Source organism: Hemitrygon akajei, chromosome 17 (assembly GCF_048418815.1).
Source record: "Hemitrygon akajei chromosome 17, sHemAka1.3, whole genome shotgun sequence".
In the NCBI taxonomy this organism is placed as follows: domain Eukaryota; kingdom Metazoa; phylum Chordata; class Chondrichthyes; order Myliobatiformes; family Dasyatidae; genus Hemitrygon; species Hemitrygon akajei.
Genome location: NC_133140.1, coordinates 57,357,876 through 57,381,034, shown reverse-complemented (window position 1 = coordinate 57,381,034; position 23,159 = coordinate 57,357,876). Strand labels below are relative to the sequence as shown.

Here is a 23,159-nt window from a genome sequence, read left to right as displayed (position 1 = left end):
TACCTGTTGCTTATGTATTCTTTCATGTGTAATGGGAATTTGTATGTTTGTAATCCCTTTATTAATATATCAATTGTATTTTGTTCATAATATTATTAATACTAATAAAAAGATTGAAAAAGAAAGAAAGGAAGTACCTGGAATGAGCTGCTAGAGGAAATGGTTGAGGCAGATACAATAACAATTTTTGAAGAGATACTTGCACATGATATGAACGGTTTAGCGGCCAAACATGGCAAATGGCTTTAACAGGAATGGACCAGTTTCCATGACTCCATGAAACTATTTGTTTTGCGTTTTAGCGTTGTAAGTTTTCAAAAAGATGACGGGAAAGTAAAGCTGAGGGAACAGAAACTGTAGCGATAATTCACAAACCTGACCAGAACTTCATCTATATCAAAACGTCATTTTGCACTATTGTTTTCGTGAAGTGAAAAGAAAAAAAAATGTGGAAATATTCAAATCAGCGGCGCCCGCGATCAGTGAGAAACATTTCAGTTGAAGGATATTTTGAGTTGCAATTGACATTTGGGGACAAAGCGAAAGAAAAAATGAAAGGAGCTGTGCTCTGGTTTCTATCGATTACCCTGATAAGAAAAAGGCGGGGTTCCCTCCTCTGGAAGTAATCGTTTCATGTCACTATCACCTTGCACGGAGCCTGCCGCCGCTCTGGGCGCGTATCGAATTTCTCCACCCGTCGAATGGGACTTCGCGGCCACCGTCGTCGCTGACGAGCCCAGAAGGGAAGATGGCGTAGACCCAATCCGTTGCCCCAGCCTACGGTCCGAGTCGAAGTTCTTCAAACCCCAGGGACACCGGCACACGGTTCTAGACCCCCGCGGACACCAGAAAACGGTGCAGGACCGGCAGCTCGACGAGCCCCGGCCCAGCACGATGTCTTCACGGAGCCTGCGGAAGTTGCGCGGGGAACGGGTACAGGAGCCGCTGAGTCTCCCTGTGGAGCGGGGAGAGGAGGAAGAGGAGCTGCCGCTGGAGCACGCACCGTTCCGCAAACAGCGGCGGAAAAAGAAACAGAAAGCGGCGGCTGGCGACTTGTACCGAGCGGTGAGTGTAAGCGGGCTAGATATGATCGGAATTACGGGGGCTAGAACGGGGAATAGAAGTTATTGTTGGGGTATTGGTTAAGTGGACCCGTTTCTTCTGTGTAGTACTGTCTTCTTGAGAATTGTAGTTTATAGTGATAAAAAAAAGCTTTGAGACTCAAGAGGCGAATCATCCATTTATGGGACATCCACTCTTTGAGCTGCTACAATTTTCATGTCACTGTCCAGTTGAAATTCCTGGTCAATATTGATTCTTAGGGTGCAAGGGTGAGGACTTGCGTTTTACCAGGACTTACTGACGCAACACTCGGCCAAAGATTGATTGGATTTCAAGGTCAGTTATGTCTCATTTCTGGAATTCAGTTTTTTCGTTCATGTTTGGACCAATTGTGAAAGGATTTGGAGTCCGTTAATGCAAGTTAAAGCCAAACTGGGAATTTGTGTGTAGGTCATATGTGAGAAAATGCCACCTCATAAGTGAGTGATAGAGATTGATACAGTGGTAGTTAGCCAAATTGGATTTGCCCTGTGCTTTTTCTGGGCAGGACGTATCTGGTTAGCTTTCCATATTGTTCAGTCAGTACCGGTGTTGTAAGTGGAACAGCTTGATCAATTCAATTCAATCTGAGGTGCAACTGGATCTGGAATGAAAAGCTGCACTGATATAGCTGCTTTGTCATCTCGTCCCGTGCATTTTGCTGTTTGAAATACTCATGTCGCATTCGTGATGTCATGTGATGTGAATCGAATTGGCTGAAGGGTGAATTCTCTGATTATGTGGATCTTGGGAGAAGCTGCGAAGATCATCCATGCGGTGCTGACCACAATTGCAAATACTCCCAGCCGTGTCTGTCATGTTGAGCTCCGCCAGCACTGAGGATGGGAATGTTACTGGGTACTCCTCTCATCAGTACTTTAATAGGCCACCATTTAGGGCTGGATAAGGCTGCAGTCTGTTTATTTATTTAGAGATGCGACTCGGAATAGACCCTGGTCCTTCCAGCCACACTGCCCAACAGCCCCAGTTTAACCCTAACCTGATCACGGGACAGTTTACAATGGCCAGTGAAGTTACCCTGCATGGGCTGTGGGAGGAAAGGGGGGGGGGAAGGGCATGCATTCCACAGGGAGGATGTACAGAGATTCCTTACTGAGGATGCTGGGACTAAACCCTAAACTCCAATGCCCAGAGCTGTAATAACATCACACTAACCCCTATGCTACTGTGGTGTATGTCTGCTTGGTCTAGGATCGCTTAGTGCAAACTACAACATTTTTTTTACACTTCATTATTCATGACATTTCCAATTGCCCCAAACATGCCCTCTTGCCTTCCTCATTGAACTGAGAGAGATTGCTGGACCATGAGATAACAAGTGGAAAAACTGCAGTTGCTGGAAATCTGAAATAAGAGCAGAAAATGATCGAGCATTTAGGAGAGAGAAATAGATTTTTGGTTTGAAGATCATTCATCATAACTCGAAAAAGGTATCAAGTCAAAAGAAATCAATTTTAAGTTGGAGGAGAGAGAGAGGTGGGGAGAATAAAGGGGAGGTCTGTGTCAGCAGAATGAATGGCGTACTGAAAGAAGGCAATGAGCATGTCTGAAGGAGATTTAAACAGGACAAAAATTAAAATGCTAAACTAGGAGGCAGTATATGCAGTTGAAATACTATTTTCATTCCTGGGATGAAGAAGTTATGGTTTCAGAGGTCCTTTGGTGCTCTCAATCAATGCCAACTATCAGGAACCCATTTACCCTAGCCCCTTGTTAATTCTATTTTACTCTCTTCCATTCCTAACAACTGTTCCCACTACCACCCCAAAGATTCTACCACTCACCTATACACTAGAGTCATTTTACAGTGGCCACCTAACCTTCCATTCTACAGGTTGTTAGAAGGAAGCCCACATACTCGCCGGTGGGGGGGGGGGGGGGGGGGGGGGTTGGTGTGGAGATGCAGATTCCATTCAGACAGTAGCAGAGCTCTGAAGCAGCAGGTCTACCAGCTATGGCACCACAAGGAAAGACTGAGCAAGATGGCTCTATTTCTTTTGAAGTGTAGAAGAATACATTTCTTCAGCTATTTACCTGAATAGATGAGTGAGGATATCACCTCAAAGACAAAGGACATCTATTTAAGACTGAGATGATGAACAGTTTCCCCTCTCAGATTGTGAAATTTTGTTTTTAAGATAATAAGAGGCTTTATTTATGCTATATGTTGGTCTTCGCTTGGAGCATTGTTTCAAGATTACTTACCACTAACTGAAAAGACCTGGAGAATAAATTTGGAATAAGGTTGCAAGCAGTTTATTAAAAAGTGGCTACCTGAAGCAAATACTGAATTAACCTATTTCTGACAAACAGGATGTCAGAAAAAGCCCAAATTAATTTCATAATACTTGTATCGTTAATAATTATTAAAGTCTAATTATGGACGTGGTTAGCCAACTCTTATTGTTGCCATGCTATTCTATATTTGGAGGCTTATTTCAGTTTGTTCCTGTAAATAAATCAAAATGCTAATTTTGGGTTGATACAATCAGGAATACATTCATCTGACTTTGTAATCTGTTCCTGAATACTCGGTTTACATTCCATCAACTGTAGTTTGTTACTAATTGAAGCCTACTGAGCAACTGAGGCATTAAAATTCAGGACCTTAAGAGAAATAACGCAGTAAGAGGACTTGGCTGCTGTTTGCCTCGTTGGGGAAGTGGCTTAAAGTTGCAGACTGGACTGTGTGATTCTGGCCCATCAAACCCAGTGGCCATGAATGTAGCAAATGAAGGTCTTGCACTTAGAAATGTATTTATCATTTAAATATGAAAGTGGAAATCATCAATATACCATATACTTGGAATGGGAGGATCAACATATCTCTTGAATTAAATTTTCAGTTTTTATTTCTGTAGCTTAGTGAAATTGATGTTGAGAAAGATGAAGCTTTTGAGGAACATTCAACAGAAGAACCAAAAAATATAAACTTGACGGTCGAGGACACTTTGCCTGAGGTAGATGATCAAACTGAAGCTACAGAAGAGAATAAAGAACTAGACAAAACTGATCAATTAGAAAATAAACCTGATGCCTCACAGGTAAATTCTTGCATTGAATTGTGCTACAATTTAATACATTTATTGTGGATGTGTGCTTTGCTCTTTATTTGTGACTTCTTATGGAAATGTAGGGATTATATTGTATTCACCTTTGTAGAAGCACAGCTCTTACTGCAAAGTAGCTTAAATATAATTGGATTCACTCTTTATGGTACACAAAATCAAAATGCGCTTTCTCTGTTTTCATTGTTGCAATTTTAATTGTAGCTGATGGATGCTTATGTACATTGTTCTGATATCCTGCAATATATTTAGCCCAGCCAGGTCATTGATCTAGTAATTCCCATCTAGAAAGAGGTGGGAATTACAAATACATTTTATTTCCTTGCAAATATTTGTATTATGTTACAAATATATTTGAACCCATTCCTTTTGCTATTTAAATGGCTGAATTCCTGAGTTGTATGAAAGAGATGGATCATATTTTTCAAGAAAGATTTTTTTTTGGTTCCTAGTCAAACTCCACCAACAAATCAAAACGGAAAAAAAAGAAAAAGAAAAGCCGGAATAGTGGTCCTAATCCCCAGGTAAGAAACCTGTACCACAATTCTGTTATTACAAGTAACCAATTTCTGTAAAATCTTATTAAATGTTTCATCAAAAGGATGGAGACAACTTCTTATTTGATCAAAATTAATCTATTCCGATCCTAGTTATCTTCAATGAGGTGCCAGATCTGAATGGTCCTCCTTTCTGTTCACTTTTTTAAAGTTTTGTTGACTAGAATATGCATACTTATAAACGTCTTTGATCTGTTTCTCAGGAAAGTGCTGCTGATGACATTGATAGCATTCTGCAAGAAATTCAGGGGCCCAACGATTTCCATTACCGAACTCGCAGTGTTAGTGCAGAAACAAGACCACTGTTGTGTGTTGAGCATAGGTAAGAAATGAAAGTACATTTTATCATATGGGGTCTGTAGGCTTAATTTTCATCTGTTAACGTTTTGATAGATTAGAAGCATCAAGTTTTGTCTTGCCATGTCTCTTAATAAAATTACTGCTGATGGTCAGATTATTTCATTAAATTTGGCTATAGGTTAATTCAGGCATACTTGTCATGGAATTATGGATTCAAGGTTTGGCATTTGTGGAGATTGAGCACAAATCTTAAGTTAGCACTGCCATGCAGTACTGGGAGAAGTTTACAACAGGACATCATGCACTTTCTCAGATCACTCTATCAAACATACCTCACTATTTGAAGAAGATGAAAGCCGTTATTAATATTTATCTTCAAACTAGTACTCAGCCAGATTATTTTCTATCATCATATTCATAAGATATTTCAATGTGAAATTTTCCTAAATTAAACTTCTTATAAATTATTGATCAGTAAGCACCTACAGTATTCTGAACTCATAAATATTTCTAACCTGGTGTTATTTTATTAAGTTTTTAAATTTGTTTTAGGAATCTGAATCCAGAGACTGAACTGAAGAGGTATTTTGGGGCCCGAGCAGTGCTTGGAGATCAAAGGTTAGCTCGTGGATTAGATAAGTATTTTCAGTTAACTGATGGCCATCATCTAAAATCTATTTAAGTTGTGGCAGTGTAAGATATAACCATACTTTACCCATTGAAGTAATATTTATGGTCTACTCCATATATCTTTGAGTAATTCGTATAAATGGCAAAATTGAAGTTTTGGGTTCTGCGTAAGTTATCTTAGAGACTCTGTACTATTTGTCTAAGCGTTCTCCAAAACTTGAAGCTTTCTGCACTTATTTTTTCAATTGAGCTTTTAAATTTTTTAGGGCAGCACACAGAAAATGCTGGAGGAACTCGGCAGGCCAGGCAGCACCCATGGACTGTTTACTCTTCTCTATAGATGTTGCCTTGCCTGCTGTGTTTCTCCAGCACTCTTTGTGTGTGTTTCTTCGGATTTCCAGCATCTGCAGATTTTCTCATGTTTGTTTTAAACTTTTTATATCAGATTAAGGCAGCGGCATCGCCAACTGCACAGGAGTACATGGCTCACAACAGTGAAAGATGGTTGGCCACGGTTTGTTAAAACAGGTACGTATAGATGCCTAATAACTCTTATTAAAAAGTGTCTGGTTTAATTGCTCCAATACTATCATAATGCAGCATTGTTTTGTGCTAATTCAGCAAGGGAATGTTAAAACAGTAACGTGCAACAATAGATACTATGGGGGGGTGGGGAGGAAACGCAGCACAATTCAGGATAATGCAAGATTTCCTGGTTAGTAGCATTTGCTGCTGAATTTAATGTAAAACATTAACGTGATCTTTCCTGTATCAACTAGGCTTAACAATGGAAGATGTTTCTGTTTGGGTTCTTTAATACCATGCTTTCTGTGGCCATCGAAATAACATCATATGAGATGAATCAGGACCCTCCAACAAAATCACAAAGGTTCAGAATGTTTGGGTCATGAACTTTAAAAGACATTTTTTAAAAAGCCTAAAAACCCATTAAGAGATTTAGATACCATATTTCAAAAATATTTTAAATACAGTAACTCATGATAAAGTCTTTTGTAATGACTTTGTAAATTAACAAGTTATCTAGGTCCCTTGCAACAATTCTGACATTAAAGTCTTTACTCTCTATGGGGAAAATCTCATTGCATCTTCTTCGACCTACAGCAAAATCTTTAGTTAGCTTATTTCCATTACTAATTATTAGACATTATAAATTCTTGCTTGTTGAATTCTGTATTGATTGCTGTACATTATATTACAACATAAAAAAAAAAGAATGTGTGAAAATTCCATCAGTAACTTCAGGATTCCTATGTAATGGCAAGAATACAATGAAATTCTAGAGTTTCTATCACTTCCGTTAAATAATAAAAGCAACGTTGATGGTTTTAATGTTGACGCACCTACAAAACCTGGCCAATACTTTATGTTTGGTTAATCCTTCCTCTCTTCTTTACATTCCATACACAAAAGGCTTTATTTTAACAACATATGAAATGCATCGTAATTTATGTTGTTTTACTATTATCTTTGGCTTCCAAAGTTGGTATTCAACTTTTGCTTTGCAACATACAGGAATTTCTATGCAATTGTTGGAGACAAAGGGAGGAGCCCAATATTTCACCTTCGAACACAGCCGTGATTATCAGCAGACTCAGTTCAAGTTCTTAGATGCCGTCAATTCTATGGATCCAAATAACATTTTGGTAGGTTGTGAAATGACTAGTAAAAAGTTAATTACATGCCAATTAGGTTGCTTGTTCAATGTAAGAATGGAAAACCGATTGTAATTAACTTAGTTTTGAAACTAGTTACTGATGTATTTGCAACTCTGTATTGTTGGGTGATAACAAATCAAAAACATCCTTTATGTGGACTAAATTGTTCCATTCATTTTTAAAGCAAATTGTGCAGTAGTATTTTGTAAATAGATTGTTTTGTAAATCTGAAGTTCCTCTAGTCAAAATATCCTTATGCACATAGTTCTGGCAAGTCATAGAGACATAGAAACAGGCCTCTCAGCCATCTAGTCCACGCTGAATTAGTAGTAGTATCTAATCAATAAGACCTTTATAATTTTACCTATTTCATGTAGGTCCATATTGTGATTTCGTTTTTTTTAGAATGAAATCTATAAACCTTTAAAATTGCAAAGATTTGAGTATCTTCCATTCTTTTCCTACATCTTACATCCCTGTTCTTTGTTCGCGATGTATGACATTCATTAAAATGGACATGAGCTGGATTCACCACTAAACCCAAATTACCATTAGCAATGACATTTTATACCATGGAATTCTTATAAATAGAAGTTGCAAACCTTTATCAATATATTTAATCACCTGATTTACTCTCCCCGACTCAAGGTTCTGCTCCAAGTCAACCCACATCATATTGACTCATTATTGCAATTGAGTGACATATGTCAGATGCAAGAGGATCATGAAATGGCACGTGACTTAATAGGTAAGAATCCCTGTACAATTTCTAAATAGAGCAGTAAGCAGTCAGTGCATATCCATTGAAATATTTAGTTCTTCGCCATCATCAGTGCTTTTTCCTATTTTTCCAACAAATTGTGACCCAGCACTTGAGTCTGACCTGCAGTATCAAGAACCTATCTCAGACTGTTTCTCAGAATCATTTCCTTCCTTAGCATTTTCAGTTTAAGGTGGAGTTGGAGCTAGTTGCTTTTTTGAATTTCAGATATACTTCCTGCCTATTGGTTTATTAGATTAATTGTCTTCTAAATTTTGTAATGTTATAAATGATAGGGAATAACTTTGCTGCATATGAAGTAACTTGGATAAGTTTATTTCTTCTCAAATTATTGGAAGTTTTGATGTTTTAAGCTGTAATTGATCATTACAAATGGCAAATTCAAATGACTAAAGTTGCTTTTCTTTAATCAATTAATGTAATCATTGTTTAAAGTGTATGTGAATCAGAATCAGTTTTGATATCACTGGCATACAATATGTCTTGAAATTTGTTTTGCGGCTGCAGTACATTGCAATACATAACAGAAAATTATAAATTACCATAGAAAGTAAATATTAAAAATAAATAAGTAGTGCAAAAACAGAGCATAGGAAAAAAAAGTGATGTGTTTTTCATAGATTCGTTGTCCATTCGGAACTCTGGCAGCAGAGGGGAAGAAGCTATTCCTGAAATATTGAGTGTGTGTCTTCTGGTTGCTGTATCTCGTCCTTGGTGGTAGCCATGAGAAGAAGGCATCTTATGGGTGATGGGGGTCCTTAATGATGAATGCCACCTTTTTGAGACTTTGCTGTCTGAAGCTGTGTTTGATGCTGCAGTGGCTAGTGACCATGATGGAGTTTGTTTTCATCTTTCTGTAGCCTTTTCCAATCCTGTTCCGTAGCAAGTGGTGAATGCTCTCCACAGAACATCTGTAGAAATTTGCAAGTGTCTTTGAATGCATACCAAGTTTCCTCAAACCTCTAATGAAATATAACCACCGATGTGTCTCCTTTGTAGTTACATCAATATGTTGGACCCAGGCTAGATCTTCGGAGATGTTGACATCTAGGAACTTGAAACTGCTGATCCCTTGACGAGGACTGGTGTGTGTTTCCTTGACTTCCACTTCCTGAAGTGCAACAATCAAACCAGCTGATCTGTCTCGCTCCTGTACACCACCTCATCACCATCTGAAATTCTGCCAACAATAGCTGTGTCATTGGCAAATTTGTAGATGGCATTAGAGCTGTACCAATCCATATAGTCGTGGGTGTAGAGAGAGTAGAACAGTGGGCTAAACACACATCCTTGAGGTGCACCAGTGTTGATTGTCTGCAAAGAGGAGATGTTATTTCCAATCCACATTGACTGGTCTCCCATTGAGGAAGTCAAGAATCCAGTTGCAAACAGAGGTACAGAGGCCCAGGTTTTGGAGTTTGTTGATTAGAACTGAAGGTATGATTGTGTAGAATGCTGAACTATAATCAACAAACAGTAGCCTGACATATATTACTATTGTTCAGCTGATCTAAGGCCCATGGAGAAAACCTCGGAAAAAGCGTGGACGCGGAAAAGAATTACAAGTGTGTTTAAGGAAATGGGGTTTTAAACTCCCTATACCGACTATCTTGCTAGCGAACGTGCAGTCTCTGGTGAATAAAATCAATGATCTCAGAGCCAGGGTGCTGAATCAGAGGGACATTGGGACCGCATGTGTCCTTTGTTTCATGGAATCCTGGTTAACCCCTTCCGTACCAGATGCAGTGACTCAGATCGACAGGTTTACTATACATAGTCAGGATAGATCTATAGAGTCTCTCAAGCAGAGGTGGAGGAGTATGCCTCATGATCAACTCTTCTTGGTGCACAAATATATCAGTGCTGTCCCAATTCTGCTCACCAGACCTGGAATATCTAGCAGTAAAATGTCGTCTTTTTTACCTACCACGAGAGTTCTCTGGGGTCATTCTGATAGCAGTTTATATTCCACCACAGGCCAATGTCAAGCAGGCTTTAGATGATCTGAGCAATGGGATCAACATGCACGAAACAGTGCACCCTAACGCTTTCACCATTGTTTTGGGAGATTTTAACAAGGCCAGTCTGAAAAAAATCACTAAGCAATTACCATCAACAGATCATTTGCTGTACCAGAGGATACAAAACACTGGACCATTGCTACACCACCATCAACAATGCCTACCATGTTATTCCATGCCCCCACTTTGGTAAGTCTGATCATCGAGCTGTACTTCTACTCCCTGAGTATAGGCAGAGACTTAAGACTGCAGCACCAGCAGTGAGGACCAAGAAGGTATGGATAAGGGAAGCACAGGAGCGCCTACAGGACTGCTTTGAGTCAGTGGACTGGACTGTATTCAGGGATTCATCTTCGAATCTGGATGAGTATGCTGCAGTTGTTACCAACTTCATTAAAACCTGTGTGGATGAGTGTGTGCCTACAAAGACTTGCTGTACATTCCCAAACCGAAAGCTGTGGATGAACCAGGAGGTACGTCATCTGCTGAAGGTTAGATCTGTGGCATTCAAGTCTGGTAAGTTAAGCCTGTACCAGAAAACCAGGTATGATTTGCGGAGGGCTATTTCAAGGGCGAAGAGACAATTTTGAATGAGGTTGGAGGTGATATCAGATGCACGGCAACTCTGGCAGTGTCTACAAAACGTTACTTCCTACAAAGTGAAACCCAATGGTATGAATGGCAGTGATAATTCACTACCAGATGAACTCAACATCTTTTATGCATGCTTTGAAAGGGAGAACGCAACTACAGCTGTGGAGATCCCTGCTGCACTTGATGACCCTGTGATCTCAGAGGCCAATGTCTTTAAAGAGAGTGAACCCTTGCAAGGCAGAAGGTCCTGATGGAATACCTGGTAAGTCTCTGAAAACCTGTGCCAACTAACTAGTGTGAGTATTCAAGGACATTTTCAACTTCTCACAGCTACGGGCAGAAGTTGCCACTTGCTTCAAAAAGGCAACAATTATACCAGTGCCTAAGAAGAATAATGTGGGCTGCCTTAATGACTGTCGCCTGGTAGCACTCACATCAACAGTGATGAATTGCTTTGAGATGTTGGTTATGACTAGACTGAACTCCTGCCTCGGCAAGGACCTGGATCCATTGCAATTTGCCTATCACCACAATAGGTCAATGGCAGATGCAATCTCAATGGCTTTCTATAATCCTGATCGAGAAGTTACAGAACCTGGGCCTCTGTACCTCTCTCGACTTCCTAACCTGAAGACCACAGTCTGTGCGGATTGGTGATAACATATCCTCCTCGCTGACAATCAACACTGGCACACCTCAGGGATGTGTGCTAAGCCCACACATGACTCTGTATACACATGACTGTGTGGCTAGGCATAGCTCAAATACCAGCTACAAATTTGCTGACGATGCAACCATTGTTGATAGAATCTCAGGTGGTGATGAGAAGGTGTACAGGAGTGAGATATGCCAATTAGTGGAGTGGTGCCGTAGTAACAACCTGGCACTCAACGTCATTAAGATGAAAGAACTGATTGTGGACTTCAGGAAGGGTAAGATGGAGGAGCACATACCAATCCTCATAGAGGGATCAGAAGTGGAGAGAGTGAGCAGCTTCAGGTTCCTCGGTGTCAAGATCTCTGAGGATCTAACCTGGTCCCAACATAAAAATGTAGTCATAAAGAAGGCAAGACAGTGGCTATGCATTATTAGAAGTTTGAAGAGATTTGGCATGTCAACAAATACACTCATAAACTTCTATAGTTGTACCGTGGAGAGCATTCTGACAGGCTGCATCACTGCCTGGTATGGAGGGGCTACTGCACAGGACTGAAAGAAGCTGCAGAAGGTTGTGAATCTAGTCAGTTCCATCTTGGGCACTAGCCTACAAAGTACCCAGGACATCTTTAGGGAGTGGTGTCTCAGAATGGCAGCATCCATTATTAAGGACCTCCAGCACCCAAGGCATACCCTTTTCTCACTGTTACCGTCAGGCAGAAGGTAGAGAAGCCTGAAGGCACACACTCAGCGATTCAAGAACAGCTTTCTCTCTGCCATTCGATTCCTAAATGGACATTGAAGGTTTGGACCCTACACTTTTTTAATATACAGTATTTCTGTTTTTGCACATTTTTAAAAAACTATTCAATATATGTAATTGATTTACTTATTCATTTATTGTTCTGCTTTATTTTATATATATTTTTTTCTCTCTCTGCTAGATTATGTATTGCATTGAACTGCTGCTGCTAAGTTAACAAATTTCACGTCACATACCGGTGATAATAAATCTGATTCTAATTCTATATTTGAAAAGCTGAGATGTTTTATCAAGCTTTCCTTCTATCTGTCTCCTTAATTTAGAAAAAGCACTTTACTGTTTTGAAAGTGCATTTCACCCTTCATTTAGCTTGACCAGTGGAAATAGCCGATTGGATTATCGACGAGCTGAAAATAGGTATGTACGATTCTTGCTCACACATTACATTTAATCTGTAAATTTTTGTGGTGGGTAAGGGTCTTGTTTTGCTGCTGCTTGTGTTGTGCTGGACATTGTGGCATGCTGTGTTGTGACTGGAATATGTGGTAACCCATCCTTGGGTGTGTTGGTTGAAAATGCAAAATACACATTTTACTGTATGCTTCAATGTACATGTGATAAACAAAACTGAAACTGAATCAAAGTATCAGGTGGTTGATCCGTCTAGAGCAGAGTGGGCTGCCACCCCTGGGGGTAGTGGGGACTGCTTGGTTGTAAAGGGGGAGGCTGAGGATTACAGACTTAATTTAAGAAAGGAATTATTTATTATTAGCGGTTTACAATGAGGAGTTGATGTTCAGTGCCTCGTAATTGATCACAACGATCATGTAATTGCCTCATTTCTCACTAACCCACCATTCTCTTTAACTTTGCTCAAAGCGTGTTATAATTGTTGAAAAGCAATGTAATACTTCTGTATTTAACATCTCACGAGGAAACTGGACTGAAGAAATTGTGTTATTTCCAGGCCTGTCCCTTGCATTATTGCCATTCACCATTGTAGTACAGTGTTAGCTAATGTTATTCTCGTACTCTAATCACACTGTGATGCATTTCCTGTGAATTTAGGGTAAGGTGTTCAATGAAATAGAATAATCTCCCATTTCGAATGGTCTTGACTGCATTTCTCTAGTCTATTACCCAACTAAGCTATCGCTGTCCCACTTCATGTACCTTCAGATAGGAAGTCAAGTTTTGCCTGAGCTATGATGACATCATAACTTTTCCCTTTATTGGTCGCAGCTCTTGGGTTGGCATTAAACAATAGGCGATTGACTGTGATCATTAAGCCGTAACGAAGATGGCAGAAACAGACCAAACGAAAAAGAAGTGTAGACAGTATGGTGTGGAGTATCTGAAATATGGATTTATACCAGCACCAAGTGGTTATGTGAAAAGCTTTTTTAAGTGAGGCAGTGAAACCATTCTGTCTCCTTGAACACTTGGCAAAACAAACAAGAGCTTGGCTTATTTTCAGTCATTTTGTGAAATCTTTCAGGAACACCAAAATATGTTTGCCAGGACTTCACAAGAAAACTGTGATGGTCTATGTGCTTAATACAACATGTCATTGCTAAATCTGGTAAGCCCCATACAGTTGGAGAAGAATGGATTCTGCCAGCAGTAAAGGAGGTTCTGGGTACAGTTTTGCACAAGTCACCAGATCATAATTAAAGTAATTCCACTCAGCGACACCTCTGTTCAAAGGCGAATAGTTGAATTGCCTGAGAATATGGAAGACACATTGCGCAACATACTTAGGTCAACAGAATTCATTCTGCAGTTGTATGAGTCGACTTTGCAAGGAATCTTTGCTTCTTGGTTATGTTCACTTCATCAAAGATAAAAGCATGGTTCAAGAGTTGTTATTTGCAAAGGGACTAGAAGCAGATACGAAAGAGGAGTCAATATTTTGGGTTGTTGTACAGTTTTTCAAGGAGAAATACATTATGCTCACCAACATTCTTGTTGTGCAGCAGATGGGGCACCATCAATGACAGGACTCCACCATGGGGTTATTATTTTCTTGAAAAAAGCTATAACTAAGGTATTTGTCATTTACCTTGTAATTCGCAGATGACATCTTGTTACAAATAAATGTAAGTGATTGGCTACACAAATCATTAAATACTGTTATCACAGCCATAAATAAAATTAAGTCCCATGCTCTCAATTTTTGGCTACTTCAAGAACTGTGTATCAAGAAGGATGAACACTTGCTGTTACACAGAGATGGCTCTCAAAAGGAAACTGCCTGAGATGCTTTTATGCGCTTTTTGAAACTGATAGAATTTTTTGTAGACTTGAATGTTTCATTCAGTAGACAACTCAGGAGTATTAGGTACGGTATTGCTTATTTGTTAGAATTGTTAACAAAGTTTTTTGAAATCAGTCTTCAATTACAAGGAAATTATGTGAATCTTATCAGTCAAATCAGTTGTCTCCACTTTTCTGCCCAAGTTATTTAAGTGGAACATTGGCTGTCATGACCTTTTTCAATTTCTGAGCCTCTCTGAGTTGAAAGAGAAAGAATATCATGTGACCTTTAACTGCGCTGTGCCCACTGGGTGAGCTGCATAAAGACATGTCAGAGATTTCAGGATCTTCTCTCAATCCAAATTTCAGTCATTCCTGAACACTTTCAATGAGGAATTAACAGGAAGGATAGAAAAGCAACTGATTTCACTACAAAATAGTTTTGAGCTGAAGATGAAGTTAAAGAAAATCATATCAAGTCTTTTGGTTGCAAAAAGAAATTTCTGAACACTCCTGCACTGTGGAAGAAGGCAAAGATATTCTTTTTTTCCCTTTCCAACATCATATTTACTGGAGTGCAGTTTCAGTGTAGTGACCTTCTTTCATAGCAATGAAACAGCCTGTATTACTGAACGTGGGGATCTGAGACTTCTTCTGAGTGACATTCAGCCTGATGTTGAGAAGCTGATATCACTGCACCAAGCCCACCCATCTCACTGAAAGGTGAAAATGCGATGAAGTAGTGAACAGTGAGATGTATGCACTAAGATTGTTGATGAAAATTGTTTTATTATCGTTAAATTAAGAAATAATTTTATTTGTAGCTTTAAATGTATTTGAATAAATTTTGCAATTATTTATCACTGCTTTGAATATTCAGTTGCTATTTTCTTTCACTGTGCATCGTAAATCAAAATTCTCTGTAAATTTTATGTAATGGCCAGAAAGGGAGAGGAGGCACTGGGGGTGTGGTCATGGAGCCAAGGGAAGGGGCAGTAACCAAAAAAAAAAAAGTTTGGGAACCACTATTCTAAATTAAGCAGCATTTTATATGCACTTCTTCCAATTTAGTGAACTATAATTAGTGTTCTCAATGTGATCACCTCCGTTATGAATAACTGCTGTTTTCCTCCAGCACGTTTTGTTGCTGCATGACTGCTTTACAGTTCAATTCTCTAGGTCACTCTGAGCTCCCAGTTTAATACAGATTCTCCCCTCTCTATACCTATATAGGTCGTTCTTCCTTGCACTATACAAGCATATGATGTTTTTAGAGAAAAGAGGCTGTCCTCGCACAGCACTGGAGTTTTGTAAACTTATCCGCAGGTAGGAATCCTGAGCCATTTGTTGATTTGTATGCCCTGTGATAACTTTGTAATCCTTTTCAAGATGAAATATTAATTGAGAGAAAGGATACTCTTAAGTTTATTTTAGGATAGAGCAAATATAAAAGTCTACAGAATTACTAGTCTACCGTAATCGTTTTATTCTGCAGTACTAAATTCTGTTCAATGGCATCAAACTGGGAAGCAAATTAACTTTAATTGTCACATAATAAGTCAATCTGTTGTGATTTAAATGAATGAATACAATGCTGGGAAACATTAATGTGCACTACTTATGAACAATTACCAGGAATTATGGCTTCAGTATGTTGCACTGAATCAGAATAAAGTCTAATTCACAATACCCGTTTCCGTAGTCTGGACCCTGAGAGAGATCCACTATGTGCTCTGTTGATGATCGATGTACTAGCATTGCGGGCGCGAGAGTATGCTTTCCTCATTCAGCTCTATGAGGAGTGGGAGGTGAGAATTTTTCACAGTTCATTTGCTTGTTACAAATTTGGTATATTAGAAATAATAAAAATCAGGTTATGAAACTGGAGTGGTTTGGCAAACTGTTTTAACTTTTATTTCACTGAACTACCCTTACCCTATGTCTGACCAAGAGATTGACTGTGCTTAAGTGCAATTCTGTGGATGCTACACAGCCCTGTTGGTTAGTTGCCAGGATGTGAGCATTGGCAGAATTTTGAATACTTGGAGTGTGCAGATGATATTCTACCTTCACACAGCATTACTTTTCACTCCCTAGTTAGCATGAGCATAGAACATTACAGGACAGACCAGGCCCTTCAGCCCACAATGTATTGCTAACCTTTTAACCTACTTTAAGCTCAATTTAACCCTTCCCTCCCACATAGGCCTCTATTTTTTATGATCTATGTGTCTATGTAAGATATCCCTAAAAAGTCTGCCTCTCTCACCATCCCTGGCAACACGTTCCATGCACCCACTATTCCTAAAAACTTGCCTTGACATCCTCCCTATACTTTCCTCCCATCACTTTAAAATTATGCTCCCTGAAATTAGCCATTCCCACCCTGGAAAGAAGTCTCTGGCTGTCCACTTGATCTGTGCCTCTTATTATCTTGTACACCTCTATTGTCCACATGACTACCGTCCAGTGGCCCTGACCTCACACATCATGAAGACCCTAGAGAGGCTGGTCCTGGCTCTCTTCCAACCTCTGGCCAGAACAGCCCTCAATGCCCTGCAGTTTGCCTGCCAGGAGCATGTTGGAGTCGACGATGCTGACATCTAACGTGTGTATAGAGCCTTCTCCCATGTGAATCTGTAACTTTGTCACGTGGTGCGAGCAGAATCATCTGCAGCTTAATGTGAAAAAGACTAAGGAGCTGGTGGTGGACCTGAGGAGGGCTAAGGCACCGGTGACCCCTGTTTCCATCCAAGGAGTCAGTGTGGACATAGTGGAGGATTACAAATACCTGGGGATACGAATGGACAATAAACTGGACTGGTCAAAGAACACTAAGGCTCTCTACAAGAAGGGTCAGAGCCGTCTCTATTTCCTGAGGAGACTGAGGTCCTTTAACATCTGCTGGACGATGCTGAGGATGTTCTATGAGGCTGTGGTGGCCAGTGCTATCATGTTTGCTGTTGTGTGCTGGGGCAGCAGGCTGAGGGTAGCAGACACCAACAGAATCAACAAACATTCGTAAGGCCAGTGATGTTGTGGGGGTGGAACTGGACTCTCTGACGGTGGTGTCTGAAAAGAGGATGCTGTCCAAGTTGCATGCCATCTTGGACAATGACTCCCATGCACTCCATAATGTACTGGTTAGGCACAGGAGTACATTCAGCCAGAGACTCATTCCACTGAGATGTAACACTGAGCGTCATAGGAAGTCATTCCTACCTGTGGCCATCAAACTTTACAGCTCCTCCCTTGGAGTGTCAGACACCCTGAGCCAATAGGCTGGTCCTGGACTTATTTCCACTTGGCATGATTAACTTATTATTATTTAATTATTTATGGTTTTATATTGCTATATTTCTTCACTGTTCTTGGTTGGTGCAGCTGTAATGAAACCCAATTTCCCTCGGGATCAATAAAGTATGTCTGTCTGATAAGCAGGGCAGCACTGTGAGGACCATGTTTTTTTGATTTCTCAGATGCTTTCAATACCATACAGCCCTCATTGCTGAAGGAAAAGCTCTGTTCAGGGCAGGCTGACACTTCCATTGTATCCTGGATAATGGACTACCTGACTGGCAGACCACAATGTGTGTGGCTTCAGAGCTGTGTGTCAGACATGGCTATAAGCATCACAGGGGACTATATTGGTTCCCTTCCCATTTACCCTGTAAACCTCGGACTTTAGATACAACGCTGAGTCATGTCATCTGCAGAAATTCTCTGTGATGACTCAGCAATAGTTGTGTGTATAAAAGGAGGATAGGAGGATGAATACAGGGTCCTGGTGAAGGACTTCGTCACATGGTGCAAGCTAAACCACCCCTGCAGTTCAACATCAGAAAGACAGAGATGGTGATGGACTTTAGGAAAACTAAGCTTGTACTGCTTCCTGTTAATACTGATGGTGAGGACCTACAACTACCTGGGGGGTGCACCTGGATGATAGATTTGAGTGGAGCACCAACACAGAGGCTGCGTACAAGAAGGGCCAGAGTTGCCTCTTTCTGAGGAGACTGAGGTCCTCTGCAGTATGCAGGCCTCTCCTTCATATGTTCTACCAGCCTGTTGTAGCCAGTACAATCTTCGGTGTGGTGTGGTGCTGAGGCAATGGCATCAACACGGGTGATGCCAACAGGCTCAATAAACTGATTAGAAAGGAATCAAACTGGACACATTCGAGGTTGTGGTAGAACAAAGAACTATATGGAAAATCCTGGCAATTCTGGACAATGTTTCCAACTCTCTGCATGTCACTTTGGCTGAACAGGGGAGCACTTTTAGTAACAGACTAAGACAACTACGCTGCTCCAAAGAGCACGATATGAGGTCATTCTTACCCATGGCCATTAGGCTCTATAATGAGTCAACCTATAGCTGAGGAAGTGATCCTCCTGTTAGGTTGTTTGAGGCAACTTATTTTTTTATTCTTTCTAACTTATAATATTTGTATATTTGTGCACTTGTAATGCTACTGTGACACTGAATTCCTTTGTGATCTATTTATCTATCTATCCATCAAGTCACCTCTCATCCTCCTTTGCTCCAAGGAGAAAAGCCTTAGCTCGCTCAACCTTTCCTCATAAAACATGCTCTCCAATCCAGGCAGCTTCTTGATACATCTCCTCTGCATCCTCTTCCACGTACTTCCTATTATGAAGATTGTGAATAATAGGTAACTTCTTATACCTAGCTGTTGCATCCTATCCTTAACTCAGAAAAGAATGAAAAAGTATCTAGTGTTTTCCCGGCATAAATGACAGATAAACTATTTTCAGCTTCCAGCCAGGTACAGGTATCAATTTTAATTGGTGTTTCAATGATGAAGATGGCAGAGTTGGTCATCGAGACATCAGTTAAAATCAATATCTGTACCCGGCTGGAAGCCCAGGAAGAGTTTATTCATCAAGTAAGAATGCTTTGCAGAACTCTTGCTCCATTTAGAAACAAAGCACTTGAGCAGAGCAGAAAGATACTAAACAGAACAAGTTGAATGCTTGAACTTAATTTTGTACCAACAGATAGGTACAGATATAAGTCATGTGTTGCAGCTTAATTAACTTGCATATACTGTATGACAATGTTTTATAACAACGGAAGCTTAAAGCATTGTTTGTTCTAATGTACTGATGTACGTAGTGTTTTAGGATTGGAAGAACATGAGCATAGTCTAGTTAAAGACATTGTCCTAATTAAAACAACTGATCAGTTAACCTTAGTATTAGTAGTAATCTCTTATTTCTTTCTGCTGTCTTTCAGTTCCATTTGAATCTGTCTCAGCTTCCAAATTTTGCATTCTCCATTCCACTGGCCTATTATCATCTTAGTCAACAGGAAGATCTTTCAGACATGGAGTCTGCTCAAAAGCTGGAACGAGCTAAGCATCTGATGCAAAAGGCTCTCATTGTGTTTCCAAGTGGTAAGTAGCCTTAATACTTCAACAGGATTTGCTTAGCAATGAAATCTTTCTTTATCTTGTCTTTGTTTTAAAGGAAGACATGACAAATTACAGGCATTATGCATGCCAGTCTTCAACACTTGTTATTTTAAGTGGTGAGCAGAAAGATTTGGAGTGAGAATATCTATCGTTTGTTTATACAGAGCTCAGTATTCATAGAAAGGCAGGATGAAAGTGAATTTTGTTTGATGGAAGTTAGTAAGTTGGTATTTTCTTTATTATCATATGCATTTTATAAATGTGAATATGAGTTTGGGGGAAATAAATTGGCTATTTTCTTCCACCTACCTAAAAAAAAAGGTCCTGAAGACCTATTCTGGGACTTTGCTTCTGATCCCAATCATCTGATTACACCCTGAGTTGTCTAAACTTCAGATTGTTTTCATTGCTAATTGCTAAGAAAAAATAGGAGAGTAAAGCATCACCATTAAGTGACCTCAGCAAGTAGGATCAAGGAGAGCACTAAAACATATTTTAACATCAATAAGAAGCAAGAGGGTAGCTAAAGAAAGAGCAAGACAGTGAGGCACCAAGGTGTAATCAATGAGGCAGGGCACACAGAAAGACCCTGAATGGATAGTTCTCATCGTTAGTCTCCAGAGAGGAGGACATGGAGGCTGGAGAGGTGAGGGAGCGTACACGAATATTCACAGTCAATGTGGACAAGGTGGGCTGAAGTTTCGGTGCTGTACAATTTTACCAATTTGCAATTCTAATGGGGAAAATGTCTGTTCTGTATCTGCCACCTTATAATGCAATTACCATTGACATTTCAGAATTACAGCACAAATGAACTTTAGAACTGTAATGTATAGCTACTTCAAGGGTTCTTGCAATGAGGTAGGCAGGATGGAACAAGATGAGTGGACCTCACACACAGATACAGAATTGCTGAATCTAATGGAATGCTAACTAGGGACTAGATTTAAAACGATGAACATGTGAAAATTTGACATTCATTGATATTTCATACTCCATTAATAGAACTGATTTTCAGTTGAATAAAATCCAAAATATTTTAATTAAAACAATGTTTGACCTGATACCAATTTAGTGATCAATTTCTGCAAGTAATTTCTTCTGACAATTTCTAAAGGGAAGCCTTAGTTTATGTTTACTATTGTTTGAGTTATTAAAGGAGGGTGTGTGTGGCCTCTGTCGGTCGTGGTCGACCATAGGTACTGCGCCTCTGGTAATCACTGGGGAGTGGCCTCTTCAGGACGTAAGCCAGAGCAGAGTTGATATGGAGATCCGTCTGTTGCCCATGCAGTGGGACCCCCCTCTCCATGCTGATGACAGGTCCAAAGGAATGACGAAAATCGATACAGTTTGATGCCAGCAGCATCGCAGGAGTTGCCGTGCCAGTGCTGGATACAGCAGTCAACCGCCTTCGGGACTCTTTAACCTCTTTAACTTACTGAGAAAACAGATTTTTCACATGAATTAGAAGGTGATGATCAAATCTATTAAAAGCCAAAGATGTTGATATTCAGAAGAACCTTAATGCCATTATAGATGCAACACTGAAAGTTAACAAAATGTATAGCAAGTTATTGGAAAGATAAATGGTATGTTGGCCTTTATTGCAAGGGAATTTGCAAGAGGGAAGAAGTCTTAATTCAAGTATATAGGACTTTGGTGAGATAGCATCTAATATATTGTGTAGAGGTTTTAGAAATTAGAGATTAGCTTTATTTGTCAGATGTACATGGAAATATACAGTGAAATGTGTCATTTGCATCACTGACCAGAACAGTCCGGGGATGTACTGGGGGCAGTATGTAAGAGTCGCCACTTTTCCAGCTCTAACATCTTACCAACCCTAACCTGTACATCTTTGGAATGTCCGCGGAAACTGGAACACCAGAAGAAACACTTGGTCTTGGGGAGAACGTACAAACTCCTTACAGACATCGGTGGAAGTTCAACCCCGATCACTGGCACTGTAAAGTGTTGCATTAACTGTTATGCTATCTTGCTGTCCTGTTTCCCTACCTAAGGAACAATAAACATGATGAAGATTCACTAGATTGATTGATGGGATATTGTCCTATGATGAGATGTTAAGCAAACTGGAGTCACAAATTCTAAGGTATTTAGAAGAACGAGAGAGGGTCTTAATTAAACATAAAACATTTTTGCAGTACTTGACAGTGTGGATTAGGTAATGATGTGTTACTGGTTGGATTGTCCAGAGCCATCGTTCATACTTTAACCTTGAGGGCAGTGAATCTTTGCAATTCCTTACCCAGGTCTAAATTCATTCTCAACTGAAATGAGCAGATTTCTATATATTAAGGGAATCAAAGGATGTGGAGTTAAAGTAAAATGAGGGTGCCATGATCTCCATGAATCACAGAACAGACGCCAAAGTCCTTTGGCATTGAGCAGACCAGGCACTAAAGACCATTGGCACTGAGCAGGTACTAAAGATCACTGGCATTTATCATGTTAAAGACCAGTAGTATTGTTTAATCTACTCTCTTTGCACTTAACAGTCACAACAGCAAAAACAACCATGTCATATTTATTTTACTGTTTGCCATTTCTGCTGTAAGTGTGTGTAAAACCATCTTCTTTATAGAGAATAATATCATGTCTAAAATATATACTGTATGTAACACATTCTTTACTTTCACTTCCAGTACTGATGCCGTTACTGGAGAAGTGCAGTGTGCAGCCAGACCAGGCTGTGCTGGCTCATAGATTTTTTGGATTTGACGTACAAACAAGGTATTTATCCTGGGGAAAAAAAACAAATTTACGTTACAAAGCCAGTGATGTTGGTGTACTTTCAGTGGCCATATTATTAGGTGCATCTGTACACGTTATTAATGCAAATATCTAATCAGCCTATCGTGGTAGCAATGCAGTGCATAAAAAGAATGCAGACATGATCAAGATGCTCAGACAAAACATGAGAATGGGGAAGAAATGTGATCAGAGTGACTTTGAGTGTTGAATGACTGTAGGTGCCATGCAGGGTGGTTTGAGTATCTCAGAAACTGCTGATCTCCGGGAAGTTTCACACACAACAGCCTTCTACATTTTACAGAGAATGATATGAAATACAAAAAAACAGCCAGTGGCAACAGTTCTCTCGGTGAAAATGTCTTGTTAATGAGAAAAGTCAGCGGGGAATGGCCAGATTGGTTCAAGCTGATTGAAAGGTGTCAATAACTCAAATAACCAGAAGTAACTACAGTGGTCTGCAAAAGAGCATCTCTGAATGCAAGTCACATTGAACGTTGGAGTTGAGGGGTTACAGCAGCAGAA

The 23,159-nt window shown here is 39.9% G+C and overlaps 1 protein-coding gene across 1 annotated transcript in view; it reads left to right on the top strand.

Moving 5' to 3' along the window:
* The first annotated feature begins 722 nt into the window (after positions 1–722).
* tcf25 (TCF25 ribosome quality control complex subunit) overlaps positions 723–23,159 on the top strand; it is a 35,966-nt gene continuing 13,529 nt past the window's right edge. Inside the window, exons 1-13 of the mRNA XM_073070204.1 lie at positions 723–1,065; positions 3,984–4,166; positions 4,643–4,714; positions 4,951–5,069; positions 5,600–5,665; positions 6,123–6,205; positions 7,211–7,341; positions 8,002–8,101; positions 12,493–12,586; positions 15,659–15,751; positions 16,128–16,233; positions 19,685–19,844; positions 22,529–22,616. Coding sequence (XP_072926305.1) covers positions 895–1,065; positions 3,984–4,166; positions 4,643–4,714; positions 4,951–5,069; positions 5,600–5,665; positions 6,123–6,205; positions 7,211–7,341; positions 8,002–8,101; positions 12,493–12,586; positions 15,659–15,751; positions 16,128–16,233; positions 19,685–19,844; positions 22,529–22,616 — 1,466 coding nt within the window. The 5' untranslated portion in view covers positions 723–894. The remainder of the gene's footprint in view (positions 1,066–3,983; positions 4,167–4,642; positions 4,715–4,950; positions 5,070–5,599; positions 5,666–6,122; positions 6,206–7,210; positions 7,342–8,001; positions 8,102–12,492; positions 12,587–15,658; positions 15,752–16,127; positions 16,234–19,684; positions 19,845–22,528; positions 22,617–23,159) is intronic.